The sequence below is a fragment of the Scylla paramamosain genome, chromosome 9 (assembly GCF_035594125.1).
Source record: "Scylla paramamosain isolate STU-SP2022 chromosome 9, ASM3559412v1, whole genome shotgun sequence".
NCBI lineage: Eukaryota > Metazoa > Arthropoda > Malacostraca > Decapoda > Portunidae > Scylla > Scylla paramamosain.
Window position 1 is genome coordinate 4,255,001 of NC_087159.1, and position 21,456 is coordinate 4,276,456.

General features: G+C 41.8%; 2 protein-coding genes across 2 annotated transcripts in view; both read left to right on the forward strand.

The window, feature by feature from the left end:
- The window catches only part of LOC135103419 (uncharacterized), a 156,281-nt gene extending 148,575 nt beyond the window's left edge, over positions 1–7,706 (forward strand). Inside the window, exons 3-7 of the mRNA XM_064009622.1 lie at positions 3,358–3,554; positions 3,684–3,900; positions 4,150–4,387; positions 5,597–5,817; positions 6,082–7,706. Of these exons, the coding sequence (XP_063865692.1) occupies positions 3,358–3,554; positions 3,684–3,900; positions 4,150–4,387; positions 5,597–5,817; positions 6,082–6,207 (999 nt within the window). The 3' untranslated portion in view covers positions 6,208–7,706. The remainder of the gene's footprint in view (positions 1–3,357; positions 3,555–3,683; positions 3,901–4,149; positions 4,388–5,596; positions 5,818–6,081) is intronic.
- Positions 7,707–12,272: 4,566 nt separating this feature from the next.
- Positions 12,273–21,068, forward strand: LOC135103420 (puff-specific protein Bx42-like). Its single transcript, XM_064009624.1, has 9 exons — positions 12,273–12,415; positions 14,925–15,081; positions 15,501–15,719; positions 16,022–16,159; positions 16,538–16,707; positions 18,286–18,355; positions 18,621–18,815; positions 19,044–19,225; positions 19,591–21,068. Exons 1-9 carry the CDS (start codon positions 12,399–12,401, stop codon positions 20,126–20,128), a joined length of 1,686 nt encoding a protein of 561 aa, XP_063865694.1. The 5' UTR covers positions 12,273–12,398; the 3' UTR covers positions 20,129–21,068.
- Positions 21,069–21,456: the final 388 nt, after the last annotated feature.

Below are 21,456 nucleotides of genomic sequence, written 5' to 3' on the forward strand. Positions count from 1 at the left end.
GGCGACTGTTCCTGCATTTCCTCCTCCTCCTCCCCTCTCCTTTGTTCAAGTATGGGTTGAGGAGGACCTCTTTATTTAATTTCTACTTCACAATCCATTAAATAATGTCTGGAGCCTTGCAAGGAAAACTGCACTGTATTATACTGTTTATATGGTATTGTATTGCAGATCCCTCATCCTCTCTCTCTCTCTCTCTCTCTCTCTCTCTCTCTCTCTCTCTCTCTCTCTCTCTCTCTCTCTCTCTCTCTCTCTCTCTCATCAAGATTATTCATCAGAAACCTTCACTGTATGGTGGTTTCTGACATTTCTTTTGTTGATGCATTCGAATAAATTCTTCAGTTTTGCAATGACATCTCCCTCCCTCTCCTCCCGTCCAGCGCTGGTTGTCTGAGTCCTTGTCTGGGGTGAAGAGACTGGCGTTTTATTCTCTCTCTCTCTCTCTCTCTCTCTCTCTCTCTCTCTCTCTCTCTCTCTCTCTCTCTCTCTCTCTCTCTCTCATCTTCACGCACTCAGTTTCGTTTAGTCTCGAGGCGCTTCCTGGTGCAGTATACGTAACGTTGTGGTTATCGTGACGCTGCTCAGTGAAAGCTAAAGCTAGATATGGGCGGGTCAAGATCCTTTCCTTGACCACTTGGCTGGCCCTTGCGTGGTCCAAGGTTTGGTGCGTATATTTATTTGAGTAGTTTGTCGCATCACATTTGTTAAAAGGATAAAAACGGGTGACTATTGCAAACGTTGCGTGTTTATTCGGTGCACTGAGAGATAAGCCACTTCATGAGAAAAGGATAAGTGAGTCCTCTCATGTGAAAGGTAAGAGCATTACGTTATGCATGTGCCACCACCCAGTTGATGATCACGGAGGGAGGGGTGCCCTCGTGGTGGCTGTAGTGGCGGTGGCGACTTTCCCTCCAGACCTCCAGCATATCCTCGGCGTCTGCTGCCATTGACTTTCCTTGTGGCAGAAATTCTCATGAAGGGAATAACGGCGCGAGGTGAAAGCAATTGATCAAATCTCAGTTATAGCGACAGCTGCGGTAGGGATGAGGGATGGCTGCCTGCTGGAAATGTGTCATATTAAAGCTGATAGCAGACGTCCGCAGTCGATGTTCACCTCTTCTTTACCGCCCGCGCACCAAAGCAGGGCAGAGGTCAGGTGTGTTCGCTGTCACCGCTATCATGATCACCAGAAGCCGATGTGGTTAACCTACGGCACTGACGCGACGGGTGGCTGCTGTCCTGCCGCCGCCGCCCAGCTTGGGTTATGTAATGGGCGCCAGGACGTGATAAATCCGTGAGAGGCTGGATATTAGTTCTTCAAGCAGCTGACATGGCAGGGTGTGATAAACAGGGCATCGTGAGTCATGTGGCGGTGTACAGAATGACTGAAGGAAGTATTTAACACGGAACAGCGGCTGTCGCATGGTTGCTGCTGTACCCGGTGACCCGCGACGCCATCAAGGGCTGCCCCACGCCGGCCCGCAGCCCCGCTCCCCCCTCCCTCCCGCCTCCCCTCTTCCGCAGACAATAATATGCATCTACCCGCACACTTGCTCCCTAGGAATGTTATCTTATTGGTTATTTTCCTTCCTTTCTTTTTATATTTTCTGTATGAAAGTCGTGGTCGTCAGTGTGGTGGAGCGCGGGGATCGTGACGTGCAGACGACAGCCCGTCCTGCGTGGCGCCGGTGTTGTCCGCGTCCGATTCCCTGATCGGTGCCGGGACCACGTGGGAATACATCACAAGGCCGCCGCGTTTCCTTCTGCACCGGGTTGGTCTGCTCGTATTATATCACCGGAGGGGTGGAGACTAATACTTTTAGCATTCTCTCTTGGAAATTAAGTACGAAAATAGCAAACCCCGTCTTGCTAACTCGAGACCCGTGATTCTGACTGAGGCAGTTTCTACGCAGTTGCTAGACACGTGGAGCAAGGGTTGGAGGGGGGAGGGGCACCACTGCCGGAAGAAGAGTGGAACAGGGCAGACATGGAAGGTAATAGGGAAGGTGAAGTAACTCTTTCCGCCCTTCCTCACTAACCTGGAGAGGACCATAGAAAAGTATAGAAAAGTAAGGAGCAGATAAGCAGAGAGATGGTATCGTCTGCTGCGGATAGATGCCAGCTGCCTCGCCTTACCCCCCCCCCCTCTCCTCGAAGCGTCTCTCTCTCTCTCTCTCTCTCTCTCTCTCTCTCTCTCTCTCTCTCTCTCTCTCTCTCTCTCTCTTTGGGGAAACATGTATGGTTTCACAGCCGTACCCCTGACGTCCGAAACAAAAATATGTGCCCGTCGTAATGCCAATAATAATATAGATTACATTGTGCTTGGCGTGTTGAGTGTGGCTGTCTGGAGTAGGGGACGGCGGCAGCCAGACGTCCAGGGTGACCTTTTCCTGGGTGTGTCCGCAGCTGGGTAGTGACGTCACGGATACCAGTGCGTCGCCTCACAGTCTCGTCATACTCGCCAGCTGGCTCAAGGGAACCACCGCGCATCCCTCGCCCGAGTGTCAATAGCGCTGCCGTTATGGCATCGGACCGGCTCGGCATCAACATCTTAAACAAATAGTCTTATTGTACTGGAAAGGTTTTAGCTCAGGGGAAATATACTCCACGTTACTACAACATTGCCTTTGTTGTCCAGATTTAGGCCACTGCATTGACTACAAGGCTGGAAAAAAAAATGTGCGTGACAGGAGATCCTCAGGAGGGGAGCGTGTTGCTTTCCCGCGTCACCTTAGGGTAACAGGAGCCAAAGTCATTGTCAAGGTTGAGATATCCTCAAGGTTATTGTAAAGTCAAGGTTCCAGGAGAGCGTTTTATTCCTCCTTAACTGGTTACATCAAAGTGTACCCTGTATGGGTGGAGTCACCTAGCTAGGTGCCCGCAGGCACGCCTCACACTGACAAGGGACACTGCGCCGTGCGCCGCCCTCGTGGCAAACCCTCAAGGCTAATGAATGTTGTGATAGAAACATAAGACTAGTTTCAGAAGTATATTTGTTCTGGGTGCCGAAACCCAAGCACCTTTAAAAAGGCTTTCTCTGGTGATTCACTTAACAGGGAACAGTGTAGTGGCCACCTGGTATTTCTTAATGCAGAGGCTCGTGCTCTTGCATCACGATACAAGTGCATGTGAAAAGTGACCTCTAAACGACTTTCAAGAGATCATTACAAACAATTCAGATTGTGAGTGTGAATGCCTGAAATGAAACGCTTGTAACAACTGACATTGCATTTCTTGGTGTTTATGAAGGACTGCCTTTCTCTATAATATTAAGTGAAGCGAAGACATTTATTCGCTGTTATAAGATGCACCTCAAAATTGTCTTTCATTGTCTTCTATATCGAATTTGTTGTGTTGCAGGATCGCGTGGAGACTAAGGAGGAGCTCCCGAAGAAGGTTCGAGCGGAAGAGGCGCCGACCCCCTACACCACATATGATCCGATGCTTTCCTACATGTGGCGGTGCGCCCCCATGGTTCCTCCTTGGACGGCCGCCCCACTCGTCACGCGTGACGGCAAACCGCTGCCCCCGCCGCCCCCGGCCTTTGTCAGGGACAGGTAAGTCTCTCATTTCATTGCGGTCATTTCATTGCGGTCTGTAATCATTACAGAGCACTTGAGAACCACTAGAACCATTCATTTGACGTTAAAATCATGTACTTACCAGTTAAAACGTTGCCCACACAGTGTGCCAGCGCCGTTACCTGCATACCTGAGTCAGGGGCCGCCCGTCCTTGCTGATCCCGGACGCGTGGTGCCGCTGTCCGACTCCCAAAAGTTCGAGCGCCATTACCAGCCTAATGTTGCTCTCGCTCCTCCCAAGGTTAGGGACAAAACCCTCCGCAACTCACTGCCTCACTCAGATCACTGCCATGACGTCCCTATTAAGCACCAAATGTATGCGGTGAGTAACTTTTTTTTTTGTTTTATAACAAATGTTAGTCCTACTGATTTTATTGCATTATTTTTAACACCACTGTTACATTGTTCTGCAATGAAAGAGAGAGAGAGAGAGAGAGAGAGAGAGAGAGAGAGAGAGAGAGAGAGAGAGAGAGAGAGAGAGAGGGCACCATTTCCATCTCCTTAGATCCAGCACATTGTAGAGGTAGTGCATAGTCTCAGAAGTGCTCATGGCTGTGTTCATGCTCCACAGATTGAAGACTGCATCAAACGAGAGAACTCCCCAACAGTACTGCCATGCTCCCAGCCCTCCTCACAACATTCTGTTGTCAGCAAACTCACCCAGACCAACAACCACTACCACAATCCACACCACCATCACCACCTCCCAAGGAAGCTGTGCAGTCCAGACACCAGTGGGCGGCACCCGGAGCTGGAGCTCTCCACCACAGATTCTGACACAGATTCTGTGGGCTCCTTAGCCAATCATAGTAAGCCATTTCACGGCTCAGTTTCATAATGTTATGCCTTTTCTTAGCTGTTTGTATGCTCATATAATGGAGTACTGTTTATAATTTGTATGTACTCCTTTATGAAGTTGCATGTGTTACAGTGCAAGTGAATACAGTAAAATCCCTCTCATCCGGCATTCGAGTATCCGGCAGCTTCAAGTATCCGGCACATTTTTCCCCGAGCCTAAAAATCAATAAAAAAATCAATGTGTACTCATAAAATCGATTAAAATTCCCGCGCGAGGCATACTTTGTCCCCTCGCCACCAGAGCGCACTGCTTCGCGCTACCCGCGGCCCACTGCACCGTGTTTACTCAGTGACTCAGTCCCACGTGTGCACTGTTTATCGCCTGACGCCTTCATCATGCCTAAAGTTGTAGAAAAGAGGAAGCGTGTTGTGCTTACACTTAAGCAGCTGATCAGATCAGCTGATCCTTGTTATGGTAAGATGCGTGAGTGTAGGGTGGTGATTGTGGACATAATTTCACTTTTATTCAAGTATCCGGCAACTTCTGGTATCCGGCATGTCGGCGGTCCCGTTGATGCCGGATAAGAGGGATTTTACTGTATATTTGCTTTGCAGTGTTTTTTTTTTTTTTTTTTTGGTGGGGTGCGGTTATTATAAGCCAGTGACTAATTTTTATAGCTATATTTTTCTAAGAAATTAACTATTGATTAAAACACTATAGTATATTTTTATATTATTATCATGAAATTTCATTAGGTATTGAAAATTCACACTGTATAATATACATTACAATTATGTAATGATTAATCATTTGTCCATCTGTTGAAATTTTCAGTTATTAAATTGGCCAACAGTATAGTTAGCATTTGATAGTAGCATATTAATTACACTACCCGATGACTTTATTGAAATCTGAATGATGTAGGAAAGGTGTAGAAAGACATGCTGATAGAGGCTGAATGCTTGAACAGTCGAGAAGGAAATGTTTGGATAGAGTGAGGTTGAGATTTTTTTTTTTTTGCCAGAGGGAGTGAGGCACCAGAAAGATAGATGTATAACAAGTGTTATACAAAATTCAAATATTCTACCTTATATCACAGATTCTTTGTTCCCCCTGTAGGGACTTTCCTTTATGGAATGGTAATTATAATGTAGGGTAATATGTATATGCAGTTATAATATATATTCATCATGAAACTAATTACTTTGAAAATTTACAGGTGAGACTGTGGAAGAGGCTGAGGGGTTGTTGCGGGGTTGGTCTGATAGGGCAGCTGCAGGCAAAGTGAGACAACTTGTGGCTAACCTGGTGGCTGATCTTGCTGCCAGTAACAGACAAAAGGCAGCTCTGAAGCAGCGTATGGAGGCACAGACTCGAGACCACAATCATGCTGTTGCCACTCTACAAAGCCAGATCTTGGCATCTACTCAACTTAGCAAAGTAAGTAAAGCTTGTGTTTATTATCAGGTGTTATTGGCTTTATAATTGATATACAAAAGTTAGATGAGTCTTTTCAGACAACTAAAAAGTATATTTTATGTTCACTCATTTCATCCACCCATTGACCCACTTAGTCATTAGTTCTTTACTTTACTTGTATGTCTTGATAAAAAAAATATTCACTTAACTTTCAAATAAAAAAAAATTAAGGTCATAAAACTCCCTCATTTTCTGCTATTATTTGATTGATACACTTTCTTTCAGGAGAGTCAGTTCCGTGAAAAGCTGTGTGTGATGGAGGAGGACCTGCGTGCCCGAACCACCCACTCTGTGATAACTCCCATCTCCCCTGTTAAGACAGAGCCCAGTGAAGTCATTGACACATGTTAGACTACCACTTGTGCACTGGCTCATGCTGTCCCCAGTACCACAGTACAAATGTGGCGCTGAAGTGCCGCCCGGGCTCCTTGCTGCTGTTGCTGCTAATACTGCCGCCGGGCACCTGGGCCCAGGCTGCTGCTGCAGACCCGTGGCTGGTGTGGCTGCGGGTGGCCGCCCCTCACCAGCTTCATGCCTCTCACTCTCAGTGTTGGGTGGGTGGAGGCCGCGCCATGATCTCAGCCCGTACTCACCGCATGGGTCTCACTTGGTGCTACGCCACAGCCGCGTGTCGGGCGGTGCCACTAGCCGTACATGGTGCTCATGTACAGAAGTGTACAGTGGCTTGGTGGTGATGCCCGGCACCAGGACGCTCTGGGGGCCTAAGAGGGGCACACTGTCCCTGAGGGCCTAGGAAAAGCAAGTACAAACGCATAAGTTAATGAATCTGCTTTTTTGGGGAAGGTTTATTGTAAAAATATAAATATTATATAAAAGGTTTACTTTATGGTAAGCCAACTGCCTGGTGAGTGGCAGGGGTAGTGAGGGAGGCCGGCTCACTAACATGTCTGCTCCACTACTCCTGCTGCCAACCCTCAGCCACGCACGCGCGCACCAGCCCAGTGATGACTGTCCCCGCATCAGCTATGCAGTGTTGAATCGAGTCAGATGTTGCTTGAAGCATCTCACGTTGGTGGAGCACCGGCCGAGTGCCATGACCGCCGACCCACAAAACTGGCGTACCTGCCCATAAAAGTTGTTGCCACTTGAAGAGATTTATAGTTGTATTACTGAGGGTCTGTGGTCATGGCACCCTCTGGGGCTGCTTATTTGTGTTCATCTATGTAACTAGTTAATTATTGATATGTGTAATGATCAAATCTTACACTTTTATGTTATTTATAATTCTCTTCTGTGGTAGTACACATGGAGCCGTGCGTGGAGGGCAGAGTGTTCCTCTGCCCACCCTCACACACCTGGCCTGGCGGTCCGTGCCAAGTTCATCTTGCCCCCCTAACTTACCTGTCATTTGTTTGTAATAAGTACATAAGGTTATTTAGGTGACTCATCAAGCAAAGCTTGGTCTAGGATTTATTATTTTTGGTAGAACTGCCCCCCCTCCCTTCCCCCTTTTTCCTCCATGGCAGTTGTGAGCAGCTGGTCATGGCCCTTGTGTTTTAGCTGCCAATATAGGCTGCCTCTCCCCCCACCTGAAACCCCCCCTGTGGTGGAGGCCGGTGGGTGGGTGATGAATGTGTGTCAGCCAAGAAGCAGCATGAGGGAGATGTGCAGCGGACATGTGATGTTCATGGCATGAAATGCCTGGTTGGCTCAGAGCCCTGCACATCCTCCCTCCCGCCTGGCATTGCTGCTACCAGCCAGGCGGCACCACTTGGCAGCATGAGAGGGCCACACTACAGTCAGCCCTGCAGATGTGACAACTTTCAAAAGCCTGAATTGTTTGTTATACTCAATGGGGTGCACTCTAAAATAAATTGTGTCCAAAGAATCATATTCTTTGTATCTTGATCCTTAACTCAGATTACCTACTTATACATAGGAGTCAAGAGTCAGCCAGCAATATATTAAAATAATAGTGTCCACCATGCATGCATGCATGTGTGATATGTGTTTCTTCATACTTCAAAACACCTGCTTCAGCAGCATGTTATGTACATCAGACTTGCATTCATTCACATGAGAAGCTGGGAAATTTGTAGAAGTCTCATGAAAAACCTATCTGACAAAATGTATCAGAAGAGAAAACCAGTTACATATCTCTGTCATTTACCATTTACTTGATATTAACTGAATATAGATCTGACACTTCATGTCTCTTGCTAATTTTTTGCATTGCACATAAATCAAACAATACACAGCCATATAATCAGATCAAGAGACATTTTGGCTTTACTAAGAAGGTACTCAGCTTTGTACAGCCTTTGAATTTTATCATATAGCCCATATATAGTGTACATAATATAATACTGTGTGCCAAGGCTCCATGATAAGGTAGTCAGCTCACACCTTGCACTACTTAATCTGTCCCTCAAGCTGTGTCTCTGGACGTGGCATAATCAGAAAGTAACAGTAGCAGCTGTGTTGTCAAAGTTATTTCCATCAAAAGACTTGAAACCAAGAAGAGAAAGAAAATAAAGTGGACATGAATTAAATATCTTAATTCTCACATTTGTATCAATCAAACTTGCATAATAGAAACACTCATAGATATTGTTTAGATGATGTAAATCAAGTAATTCTGTGAAGGATGAGTTAAAGAAAATAAAAAAATGAAGGTATGTATTTCATTCATGTGCAGTTTTACCAGTTTTATTTACTGAGGCTGAACACTGATAACACAGGAGCAAACAGCCTTAGATATTTCCTTGAGGTAGTGTGGCTGCATTGAGAATAATTTATTGTTTCATTATATAAAATATGTTGCTGAAAATTCTTGTGTCAAAAAACTGATACAATGATATATTCCTGCAGCAGCTAAAACCAGGTGATGATTGAACATGAAGCATGATTTAAAAAAATACGCTCTAAATACTCGGCTGCTATGTTAATAGTGACATGTTGTGTGTATTTTTTTTTCTTTTCCTTTTCATGGGAAACAATACTAGTTAGTGTAATGCTTCGTCTGAGCAACAGGATGTAAACCATCAATATTCCCTTGACTCATCAGACACGTGGCATCACTGCGAGAATCACACCACATACTGGTCACACCAATCTCAAACCAAGGCATTGCTGAAATTGGCTCCACTATATGAGCTATGTGACTTCCAAATGTTACACAGAGCGCCCTTGGAAGCAGGTAAGCTGTCAAGAACAGGTTTTATTTGCCATTGGGAACTCCTTTCTAACACCATGGCGATCATGCTTATGTGTATTATGCAGGTGTGTGTGCGTGTTATTGGACTGCATCCCAAGTGTAGATTATGGTCAATGATGCATATTGGGTGTATGTAAGCAGCATTGTAGGTATGTTACTTTCAGCTCTCCCATCCTCATCCCAGAAGCCTCAGAGAAGAAAAGTAGCCCCAACATGTTCGTCTCTCAAGCGATTCAGGCCCATGGTGTAAAAATGCATTTATAAGAGATTCAGGGGTCATCGTGTTGTCTAAAACTAGTTGTAACAAGACAATATTCCGCTTCTGCTACGTAAGGAAAAGGTGGATAAACTATTAATAATGTATTCCGCTCTATCAGTCTGCTTGTTGCCATGCTGGCCACAGATTGACAATTTGTACAGCGCAAGAGGATGCTTTCTTATTACAAAATGACAACAAGGCTAACATACACACACACACACCTTCACAAACATCATCAGTCAGCTCTTCCTCCCTTCTCAAGCAAAAGAGAAGAAACTTAAAAAAGAAAAAAAAAAGAAAAGAAAAAAAAAAAAAAAAATATATATATATATATATATATATATATATATATATATATATATATATATATATATATATATATATATATATATATATATATATATATATATATATATATATATATATATATATATATATATATATATATATATATATATATATATATATATATATATTGTATGTATGCATTTATATGTCTACTCACCATCTACCTATCTATCTATTTTTCTTTCCATCCATCCGTCTATCTATAAATCTATCTGTCTTTTTTTTTTTTCTGTTTGTCTACTTAGCTACCCGCACACACACACTGGCCACCTCGTCACCGCCTCGTCCAGCACTTTACAATAAACGCTTCGTTCTTACTTCCTCTCCCCCACGAAAAAGAATATTTCGTGGAAATACCGAACGCCTAGCTCCGTATCAAAGTAAATCGTCCCCTTATCCTGTCTGGAGGAGAAACTGCCCGGTGATTGCCTGTAATTCTACCAGTTGAGTTCCAAACTACCCAACTGGAAACGTAGTATGCATTATTATGATTCCCGCAGTCCCTCCTAAGCACGACGTGGCGAGAGACGGTTACTGCACTCTCGATTCCCCGTGTATATTGTACTTTAGCATTATACATAGAGCTACACTTTTCCTGCTGTGCTTTGAGGAGTTCCCTATCTTTGCAGCTACACATTGCATCTCATTCAACCAGTAATAATATGATTCGTCGGCTCTTCCTCCACACACGTATTACAACTTCAATTAACTGGTGTGTTTTGTGTTACACCTTCCCTTCCCTCATCAGGCTTTTGGCTGTGGTATTTATCCCAAGGGTCCTGCAACCCGATCAGATGGCTGGAGGACGGTCGAAGAAGCGTGTATGACAATTAAAAATCTAAATGAGATTATAAGATTATAATAAGTTGTATTTCTGAATATACGAAGCATTTCTTTTCATCTCACTTGATTAGGAGAACAGTTTAACGTAATTGGTTCTCAGTGTACTACATAACTATATCAGCGACTCTTCATTGTAGGTTGGCTGCCTGTGAACCCATGAAACATTTGAGGTAATTTAGTGGAATGATTTATCAAACCAGTCTCGTGGCGCCGCCCCCAGGATGCCGCCAGATGGCTGCCGGTTCAGTTTTTCCTGTTCAGTAACTAGTGGACTTGCTATGTAAAAAAAAAAAAAAAAAATGTATATAATAATAAATTAATAATAGACCTGATCTTGCCTACGAGCGAGTGGACAGGACAAGGTGTGCAAACAAAACAAAGTACGTAGGAGGGACGTGAAGGAATTTGAATAAAAGTTTGTTGGTAATGGGAAAAAAATTCTCTCTCTCTCTCTCTCTCTCTCTCTCTCTCTCTCTCTCTCTCTCTCTCTCTCTCTCTCTCTCTCTCTCTCTCAGGCGAGGCATTAAAGAACATGATTATGCCGCAGGAAGAAGCGAACCTTTGTACTTGAACGGCAGGCATATTTTGGATTTAGTAAGTATTACCCAGTCAAGGTGAGTGCTTGTCATGTTCACGTCAAGGATGATAGAGACTACACGTCCCTTGGTTTACGTCAAGACGACGTATTTGAAGTAGTTGTAAGGCATATGTTTTATTTGAATTTTGCCATGAAATCAGTGATCATGAGAGAGAGAGAGAGAGAGAGAGAGAGAGAGAGAGAGAGAGAGAGAGAGAGAGAGAGCAAAACAAGGTTGGCTCTTTAAATTTTAGTTCTGAAAGGATATGATAAAAGATCTATGATGCATCTTGAGGTGCCTTGTTCCTGTCCTCTAGTTCTCTGTGTCTTAAATGAATTCGTGTGTAGTGTCAGAACAATGACTGTTGTCTTTTTAGTTAATTCGTAATAGCTAAAACAGATATGAAGACTTGCTTAAAAACTTTTGTCTTGCGTGTGAAAAGATAAGAGAAAAAAAAAAAAAGGAAAATGACACCCCTGATACAGTAAATGACCATCTATTGAAGTGATAAGTTATTACTGTGGTGGGAGGTTAGCTGTGAAGGAAGAAAATTAATACCTATGGTTGCTAATGTATTACTACATATCAACTTATTCTCTATTCATTTATGCTGGTAGTAGTAGTAGTAGTAGTAGTAGTAGTAGACTTTCATTATATCCTTAAGTGCACATTATTCCAGTAAGAAATTCTATGAAGTATGTGCATCTTGGCATCATTCATAGAGCGCCAGCCAACACATGTTCAGCGCCCCGGCCTGTACAATATTGAAAATCCAGCGTTCTCTCAGGTCTGCCAGTACCAGCTCCTCTCATCATTCTCTTGGCACTACATTCCTTTTGCTTATGGGGTGGAAACATGTATCTAATCTTGCAGTTATATTTCTCTTACTGGGAATAATTGATGTGGAGACTGATAAATGTGAACAAAATAGCATCGAGGATTCGAGGCACCAGCAGGCCGTCACCTTGAGGCTGCGTCCGAAAACTGTGATGTGGAAGTGGCCCAGTATTTCTGTACATGTCATTAACTCTTAAGTTTCTAATGAGACGTATTATTGTACCTAAATAAAACAAGGCAATATTGCTTCCAGGATAAAATACATTGCAAGCATTAAAACGTTTCACTAAACATTCAGTCATCTCCATTGCTTTGTGTTAATTTGACAGTCAATAGTCTAAATTTACAACAAAATATATTATCAAGCTTAGAAAACGTCATTTCAGAATAGAAGTTAAGAAGACTAATGCAAACAAGTACAATAATCCACACTTAAGTGTCCCGTGCGCAATGTCATTACTACTTTGTCTTGAGTTTCACGCAGCGCACCACAACAAAGATGGTGTCCCTGGCAGAGTGAGTACCCTTTCACCTCCTGCTCATTCTCTGCACTTGTTCCCACCACGTAGGATATTTTGGCAGCCTTTTAGAGTGACAGGATTACTCGCCGTGGTGTTAATTACTTGGTGTTATTTATATTTGGTTGTTAAATGTATGTTTGGTAATGTGTGGCTTGTCTCCCTCCCTATAGAAGTCCTCTGCCCATTTCTTCTCACCCACCGGGGTTAATATTTTAGAAGTGAAATAGAGTGATAACATTCTTCGCAGTAGTGTGAATGACTCGGAACAACTTGTGTATGATAGCTTTGAGTCTGTTGAAAGTGTGGTTTGTATTTCGTTCCCCCCTTTTTAAGTCCTGCCCATTTGTAATTTCCCCGGTAGAGAAAGTACATATGTAGACATTTATTAGACGGTAAGGCAATTTCATGGTGAGGTCTGGCTTGTGTGGCGGCGAGGCGTGAAAGCTGTCCTGTCCTGCCAAGGAAGGGTTGGAATCGGCTTTGGTAAAATTTCGGAAAACCGCATCCTGCTGATACCAGGACGAGGCATTTTGTTTCTCTGGTGGAATTTGATGTGGTAAATTGTTTTGGTGTTATCCTGATGTGTTGTGAATGAATCTGACTATATAGATATGATTTATGTTAATAGTATATTGTTATAGTTATATTTTGTTTATTTTTAATGTTAGGGTCATTGACATGTTACTAATGTTTATTGGGTGCTACTTTGGCTTATCTACCAGTCATAAACCTTCTTTGGTATGTGATCTACTCTTTATATTGCGATTTATGTGTTATGAATCTACTTCTTTATGCAATCTATACTTTATATTGTGATCTTCAACAAGAAAAGTTGTACTTATCAAGAACAAGGAAAACACTTGTCCTAGTTTTGAGAGAAAATGTCTGGTTAGAGAGTCTGAAGCATGAGTGGAATGTCTGTTCTATTGTCAAAGTTCAAAGAAGAGACCACGATACACTTCACCCAATTATTTAGAGGGAAGTCACTGAAGTCTCAGTAATCCATTCTGACAACTGGCCAGCTTACTCTAATTTAAACCAACTCAAACTTCATAATTTTTCCATAAATTATCTGCAATATTACGTCGATTCTAACATCGGAGCTCATATTCAGGAAACTGAAAGATCCTAGCTTGATGCAAACATTTGTATATTGAAAATAATGTGAGGCATCAATCAAAGAGCATTTAAATCTCACATGAGACTACTACTGTTGGCAGATGATGAGAAAAGAAACTCCTGACCTCTATTTAGCATTTTTAGCTGATGTACTGTACATGCTGTTCATTGCTAGAATTTGAATAAAAGGACATTTTTTTTTATGTTTTAATTACATTTTTTCTATGCTATATATCATTCCAAAATAAAAATTTGTACAGTTTAGATACTTTTTCCTTGTAGATAACAAGGCAAAGTAGCATAGTGTTTTGTTTGGTGTGTCTATCTGCCGTTATCATCCTTGGGGCAGTGAGACAGTGTAGTTGCAGCTCATGTCAAATGCAGAAAATACATTGGAGGACTATCTCTTTCAAAAACTTGCACTGCTGTCTTGATGTGTATGATGCACTGCTCCCTAATTATGACAGCAAATCAAAACATCAAATACTGGTGGTGTGACTGGTGTTGTCCCTCTGGGGCCAATAGATGCAGATGGTTATGAGGGTGGGTAAGGCAGGGGTGGATGCTTGAGAGGCTGAGAGGAGGTACATTGATAAATTTGAGAAAAAACGATCTGCTGCATGACTGTTCCATAACCCTGCACGCCCATGGTAATGGAAACCAGGTGTTTTGGATTCTGTGAAATCGCCTTGATAACTGAGTGCTGTGATATGTGAGTGTAGTGCACTGTGTCACTTCTGTTCTCTGTGACCCGCCTCTGGAATTAGTTTTCATAACCAAACCTACATGTACTCCCTTTACTCAGCTGTGGTGAGAGGAGTGCATAAAGATTAGCTGCCTACTAGAATTGAGGTCATGATCAGAACACTTCTGCAATCACTTAAATGACAAACTAAAGTTCTCCCTGCATGAAGCACAATTTGTGCTTGCTCACTTACCTCATTTATACATAATATTCATGCACTTTCAGAAAACAAAATTGAAATCCCAAATAATGAAAGTGTATGTAAGATAACATCTGTAAGTGCTTCACCATATTTTTCTCCCTCTGAGTGTGTTGGAGAAAGTGATAATTTGGTGAGGAGTGAAAAGTCTCTTCATGAGTCAAAGTTTTATTCAACTCACCCTGAATTACTTAGTTTCTCATCTTTATCATTCTTCTATTCCCCATGTTCGAATATAATTCAGTTTATACACTTAAGCAATCTCTTTCTACTAGTCATCTACTTTATTTACCCATGAGTTAGCTTGTCTTTGCAGCCCAAATTGTTTTGCATCATTTACAAGACACTCTATTGGAAATATATGTGATAAAGGGAAAGGTGAATTTTTTTGTAAGATCAAGCTCTACAAAAAAAGAAGACTGGTGATGTTCTGTTTTTCAGTATCCTTCCCCCTGTGAGTGCCCCTGTGTGGGACCGTGAAAGTGAAGATAGACGGCGACGGCAGCAACAGGCCCAGCAGCAACAGGCCCTGGTCACTGCCTCCCGGGCAGCTCCTCCCTATGGCCACAGAAAGGGATGGCTGCCACGCTCCCAAGACGTTAGTATTTCTCCTTACGTTTTACATTTGTCTCCAGTTAAATCTTACACAGGCATTGTAATCTGATATTAAATAGGTTATTAGGTTACACTAATGATGATTTGAGCACCAGCTTCCTTGAACTGTTATTGTTGATTATAAACAGTTTATTGTGTTGTACATTTCTCATTTGGCCAATTTTGGCATGCATATATATGGAAGACATTGTATTGTTAAAATCATTCTTATTTTTTGTGGACCTATATGTTTATTTGCCCAGCACTAGATGGATTTGTACTCTGCCACTTATCTCAGGATTAGCTTATGTCGTTTGACACCAAAGGCAGTATAAACCACATTGTACTAGTGGGTTTGCCACATTACAATGTCCAATTTGTAATTTCCTATATCACTTTAAAACTCTTGTATTCTCTTTCAAGGATTTTGGCGATGGAGGTGCCTTTCCAGAGTGCCACATTGCCCAGTACCCACTGGGAATGGGCAAGGGAACCAGTGGGGATTCAGGAGGAGGAGGTGGAGGAGGAGGAGGAGGAGGAGGGGGAGGGGGAACCTCATCAAATGCTTTAGCAGTTCAGTTGGATGAAAAGGGCAAAGTGAAGTATGATGTGCTGGCAAGACAAGGGCATTCAAAGGACAAGGTGAGGCCTTCTCTAATGCTGATGTGGTGAAATGGCAGCCAAACCACTGTAGTTATTATTTCTAACTGTATTTATATACTTTGAAATCTGATTCTTTTTTCCTTGTTATGACTTCATCTTCAAGCATTAACATATTCAATTTTCAAATAAGTTTATTTGATATTGTTTAAATATGACAGAGTTCTGGTCACTGGTGATTTATGTAGCTATTTGGCTTGCTGTATCTCAAGATCTTGAATCACATATTATATCATTGTTAACTCAATTTTGGATTTAAAGAATGCTGTGTCTTGGTTCCCCAGATTGTCTACTCCAAGTTGACTGACCTCCTGCCATCAGCCATTACCTCAGAGGATGACCCAGAGCTGCAGCGGCCGTCTATGGAGGAGATTGAGGATACCACAGAAAAGACCAGGCAGGCCCTTGAAAAATTGACACAGGTGAGGCTCCTTTACTTGTTTACTTCTTGTGTTCTATTTCTCTCAGTACCAGTCCTCTCAACACAAGACAATCAGTCCAGTGAGCAATAAAGGAGACTAAATTGTGTGGTGATGAGGAGAAAGTGAATGGCCAGTCCAAATAAGGCTGATTAATCATGCAAATGTCATATCCAGCGAGTCTTCACATGTGATAGATCAAGGATTTAACTTTATGGAACTGGAGGACATCAGTACTTTCTTAGTGGAGCCACCTTCCTCTGAATTTTAAAAGTAAAAAGAAAGTATGTAACAAATTGAAGGTGGGTCATTTATTTAAAGATGTCTTTTTATATTTTCTTTATGAATTTAATCCCAAGATCTTCTGTATCTTTTCCTCAGGGCAAAATATCCTCAGCCATGCCAGTGCGGTGTGCTGAGAAGCAGGCGCCAGCTCAGTACATCCGTTACACACCCTCACAGCAGGGCGTCTCCTTCAATTCAGGGGCCACACAGCGGGTGATTCGCATGGTGGAGCAACCCAAGGACCCCATGGAACCTCCCAAGTTTAAGTAAGTTGTACTTAAAGGTAATTTTCTCATGGAATCCACTAACTTTCATGCAGTATTTCTTAAGGCTAATAAAAGAAGAATCTGAAGCATTATTTCCTGCAATCGATTGTTGTTTGCTGTTCTCTTGCATCTTGTACAGAGTTTTCTTTAGCTTGCTTTAGATTCTTTCCTCAGAATCACTTGACACAAAACAAGCAGTATTTTGTAGATTAACAGAACTGAAATAACCAGTTTCCATGCTGTGATTTGGAATTGTATTTATGGAGCAGTACACAATTATTTCCATTGTGGAGCTTCTCTAAAGGTAACAGTTTGTGAACATGCATGTATTTATCATCTGCTGACATGCTCAATAATAATTTACTTTCAGCAGCATTCAGATGTTGAAGGTTGAATTTCTTCTTGTTTTTTCTTCTTAGTTCTCCACCTTCTGTTTGGCTCATGGATATGGAAGTTGTAATCTGACATCCCTTGATTCTGTGTCTTCAACTCAAATACTTTGCTTTTCAATTAATTGCATTCACTATACAGTTCATGTATGTGTATTTTTATTTTTTTCATTTTTTTTTATTTATGTTATTATTTATTTATTTTTTTCCAACAGACCTTTCATCATCCTGATTTTCTTGCCAGTATTAGTCAGACATATTATTCTCCCTTCCAATGCTCTCTCCAGAAGATATTGTGCAATGTTTCAAATGTTTACCACCTGGTTCAGTCATAGACTTGCTTGCATGAAACTTAAGCTAGTTTTCGCATCAGATTTGAAACCTTACCACCATTTATGATTTATTTAGAGGTATACTGAGCATCATGTTACTTATTCAGTCAAACTTATCTGTATTGTATTATTCTTTTTCAGTTTCATGTGTTGTTCCCCCCATAAACTCTTGACACTTCCCAAAATGGATGTGTTTGTACTTTTGTGCCTCTGTTAATTTGAATGGTCATGTTAAAAGATGGCATTTGAATGTGTCAGAATTTGTCGTAAGATCTGTAATTAAATTATCTAATGTATTCTCCTTCTGTACTTGAATATAGGGAATAAATAGTGCTTGCTGCTTATATTGTTGGAGACAGACTGAGCAGGCATGAGAAAGTGTAGCCATTCCTGCATTGGGAATGGTTAGAAAAAGATATGAAGTGCTGAATGTTCTGGGTGTTACCAAGATTGATCTTTTATGTTAAATAGATAAAAGAAAACACAAAAGAACTCACAGTTCAATGAAAAATTGTGTGTGCTTGTCTCTGCTTTCTGTCAGTCTCTCTCTTTGTCGCTGCTCTTTTAGTCTGCTGTCTGTTTGTCCCTTCAGTCTCTGCCCCTGCTGTCTGCCATTCTTTGCTGTTAGTTTCTGCCACCTCTTTGTCAGCTGTCTGTCTGACACTGCTGTCCATCAGTCTCTTGTCATATGTAAGAGTCTCCCATATGTCTTTCTCTCTGGGATTATACTACAACATATCTTTGTAATTGTATTCTCCTCTTAATATGACATAACAAATTGGGGAATGCTTACTTGTACACTTTGACTGTATTCAGCAAGTTCCTCATCCATTAATCATTGCTCTGTGATTTTTAAGAATCAACAAGAAAATTCCACGAGGACCTCCATCTCCTCCAGCCCCAGTCATGCATTCCCCAACTCGTAAGGTAAGGGCTGATGAGCTTTGTGTTTGTTCCATTATGTGACTAAAAAATCCAAGCTACTTTTTAATGCCCATTTGCTTATCATATGAGTGGCCTCATCTTTCCCAGGTAAAGGAAGATATAGTGTGAGGTCCTCTTTTAATTGGTATTATTGGAAAATTGGTACAACATCCTTACATTCTTTTAATGTTATAATCTTAATTGTGAGGATTTCTTCATCATAACTTGGGATAAAATGGTTTAATATAAAATTACTGTCTTGTTCCAGGTGACAGTGAAGGAGCAGCAGGAGTGGAGGATACCACCTTGTGTCAGTAACTGGAAGAATGCCAAGGGTTACACAATTCCCCTAGACAAGCGCTTGGCAGCAGATGGGAGAGGACTGCAATCTGTCCATATCAATGAAAAATTTGCAAAATTGGCTGAAGCTCTCTACATTGCTGACAGGAAAGCAAGAGAACAGGTAAGTCAAAGATCATCAGTCTGTAATCTCTCTCTCTCTCTCTCTCTCTCTCTCTCTCTCTCTCTCTCTCTCTCTCTCTCTCTCTCTCTCTCTCTCTCTCTCTCTCTCTCTCTCTCTCTCTCTCTCTCTCTCTCTCTCTCTCTCTCTCTCTCTCTCTCTCTCTCTCTCTCTCTCTCAAAAAGTTAATCTAACATTTTATATTTTCTAATAAACTTTATTTTCCCCCAGGTTGAAATGAGAGCACAGCTGGAGAAGAGGATGGCTCAGAAGGAGAAGACACGTAAGGAAGAGTTGCTCAAAGGCTTGGCCAAGAAGGCTCGAGAGGAACATGCTGGGCTTCGCTCTGTTCCTGCCGGGCCCAGCGATGATGCTGAGAGAGAAAGAGAAAAGCTGCGTCAAGACCGTGCCAGGTGAGGGAATGTGTATGTGGGCAGCCTAAAGCCTCAGTTTGTTTATGAAATTTTAAAAAATTTTGACTAGAAAGTGTGTAGGTCCCATAAATGTATACTGTATCATTGGTGTAGGGGGTGACAGTGCCAACCTTCATGGGTCTTGGTATATGGAGGAGGGTGGTCAGTTTCTTTCTCTGTCATCTTTATGTTTCCAGTCACAGCTGACCAGTACCCAGTAATGTAGGAATAGGTATTTGTCCCAGAAAAATCCAGGCTGTGGACAGGATTTGAACTCAGGCATTATAGTCGGACCCACAACTGCCTGAGCTATTTAAAGTATATCCTTCTATTAGATTTTTAATTGGGGCTTTTTTCTTTTTCAGGGAGCGGAAAAGGGAAACTGCTATTGCCAACTCCTCTGCTGACAAACGGGGTAAACTGGCTAACCGTGAACGTGACGTCACAGAGCAGATTGCTTTGGGCCTGCCTCAGAAAACCAGTGGAGGGGGAGAGGCTCAGTTTGACCAGAGACTCTTTAACCAGTCTCGAGGAATGGACACCGGTTTTGGTGATGATGAGTCGTACAATGTTTATGACATGCCTTGGCGAAACACTGATAACATTGGGTCTAACATTTACCGGCCCACTAGAGTTGCTGAGAACGAGTATGGGGCAGGCATTGAACAGCTCATGTCCACAAATCGCTTTGTCCCAGACCGAGGATTCTCTGGTGCCGATACTAGCACAAGTAGATCTGGTCCTGTGGAATTCAAACGCTCAGGGGCTGGAGATGAGAAAGATGAGGATGACTTGTTTGGTGTTATTGGTTTGCTATCAGAGGCTAAAAAAGCAAGCAAGAGAAATGCAGACAATGAAGACCGTGGACGAGAAGATAGAGACAAGAGGAGAAAAAGGGACTGAGGTTAGTTATTTAATTTGTAAATAGGAAATTTCAAGCACTTACAGAAATGAGAAATTTCACAAATTTCCATTCAGGTACTTCAGGTTTGGATTTCCACTCATATTGTATTTCATCTCGGTTATCGTTATGAAGTATTTCTTACAACCACACTCAGTGCATGTACCTTTACCAAGTTTTGTAGCAATTTGTTGGTTGTAGAAAGTTGATACTGTTCTTTTAGCTTGAAATATTTAGTTGGGTGACTAATATGTATGTAGTTCATTTTGAATTTTTATCATAGTGAAATTTAATTAATCCTAAGGGCTCCATTTTGACATCATAAGAATTAATACTTTGTGAACAGATCATAGTAACAAACAATGTGAAGGAAATACATAAACTTGCACCAAAAAGAACAGAAAGCAATAAGTACCTGAGGTTTTGAACAGTGGAGTGGAGTATGTTGGATGTCTTTATGATTTTAGATACACAAAGGAACAAGTTCCCCAGATTGTCCAGAAAACAGCTTCATACTTAGTTTTATTGGCTTAAATAAGATCTTTGCACCCAAATTATAACATGTTAATTGATATTTTTGTGTGCAAGGAATGTAAGAGTAGTGAGTTTAATTTGTATTCATTCAGACTTTGGAAATCCGATAAAAGTTTGGTGCATCACTGTTATAGTATTCTGTTGTCTTTTAGTATAGTTTAAGACTAAGACGTATAAATAAAACTTTTTACTGTACCTTAATACATTTCGTTCAACTCGGTGACGAATTCAAACGTAAGGAAGGTGAAAGAGTTCACTTACCATTCAGTTTGATAAGGATGCAGTAGCTTTTGGATGTGTGGATGAAGACTGAGGGATGCAAGCCAGTAGGTGGAGCATGGTTGTGGTTTGTGAGCTCAGGAGTGATTGTGTACCTGCTGTGAATAAAAAAAAATGAAACATGGAGAACTGTATTTCTTTGGAAGTAACAAGATCCTTGTTTGATTTACACAAAGTCCTAGATTGACTTCATGAAAACATCTTGTTTGCCCTTGTAACAGTTATGCTCTTGTGTTTAAGCAGTAAGGTTGACTGAAAGGGTATCCTACAGGTGCCACATTGAGTGACAATACCTGTTAGTACACTCAGAAGCACTTGCCTCCATTTATAGTTTTGTATGATGAAGCTTCAGATGTAATGATGACAGTTGTTACTGCTGAGTTAATTTAGTCAGTAATTTGTGGAAAATAGAAGGTCAATATTGCAAAATTTACATTTCTTAATGTTAAGTCTAAATGAACTTTGTCACCCTGAGTATCCCATTGGCTAACGTCATTTGAAACGGTATTCATTTCAA

Excerpts from the sequence above, each read along its gene's own strand:
- LOC135103420 (XM_064009624.1), top strand. Across the intron at positions 15,720-16,021 it reads AAGGGCATTCAAAGGACAAG|ATTGTCTACTCCAAGTTGAC; the intron begins GTGAGGCCTTCT and ends TTGGTTCCCCAG. Across the intron at positions 18,356-18,620 it reads TGCATTCCCCAACTCGTAAG|GTGACAGTGAAGGAGCAGCA; the intron begins GTAAGGGCTGAT and ends GTCTTGTTCCAG.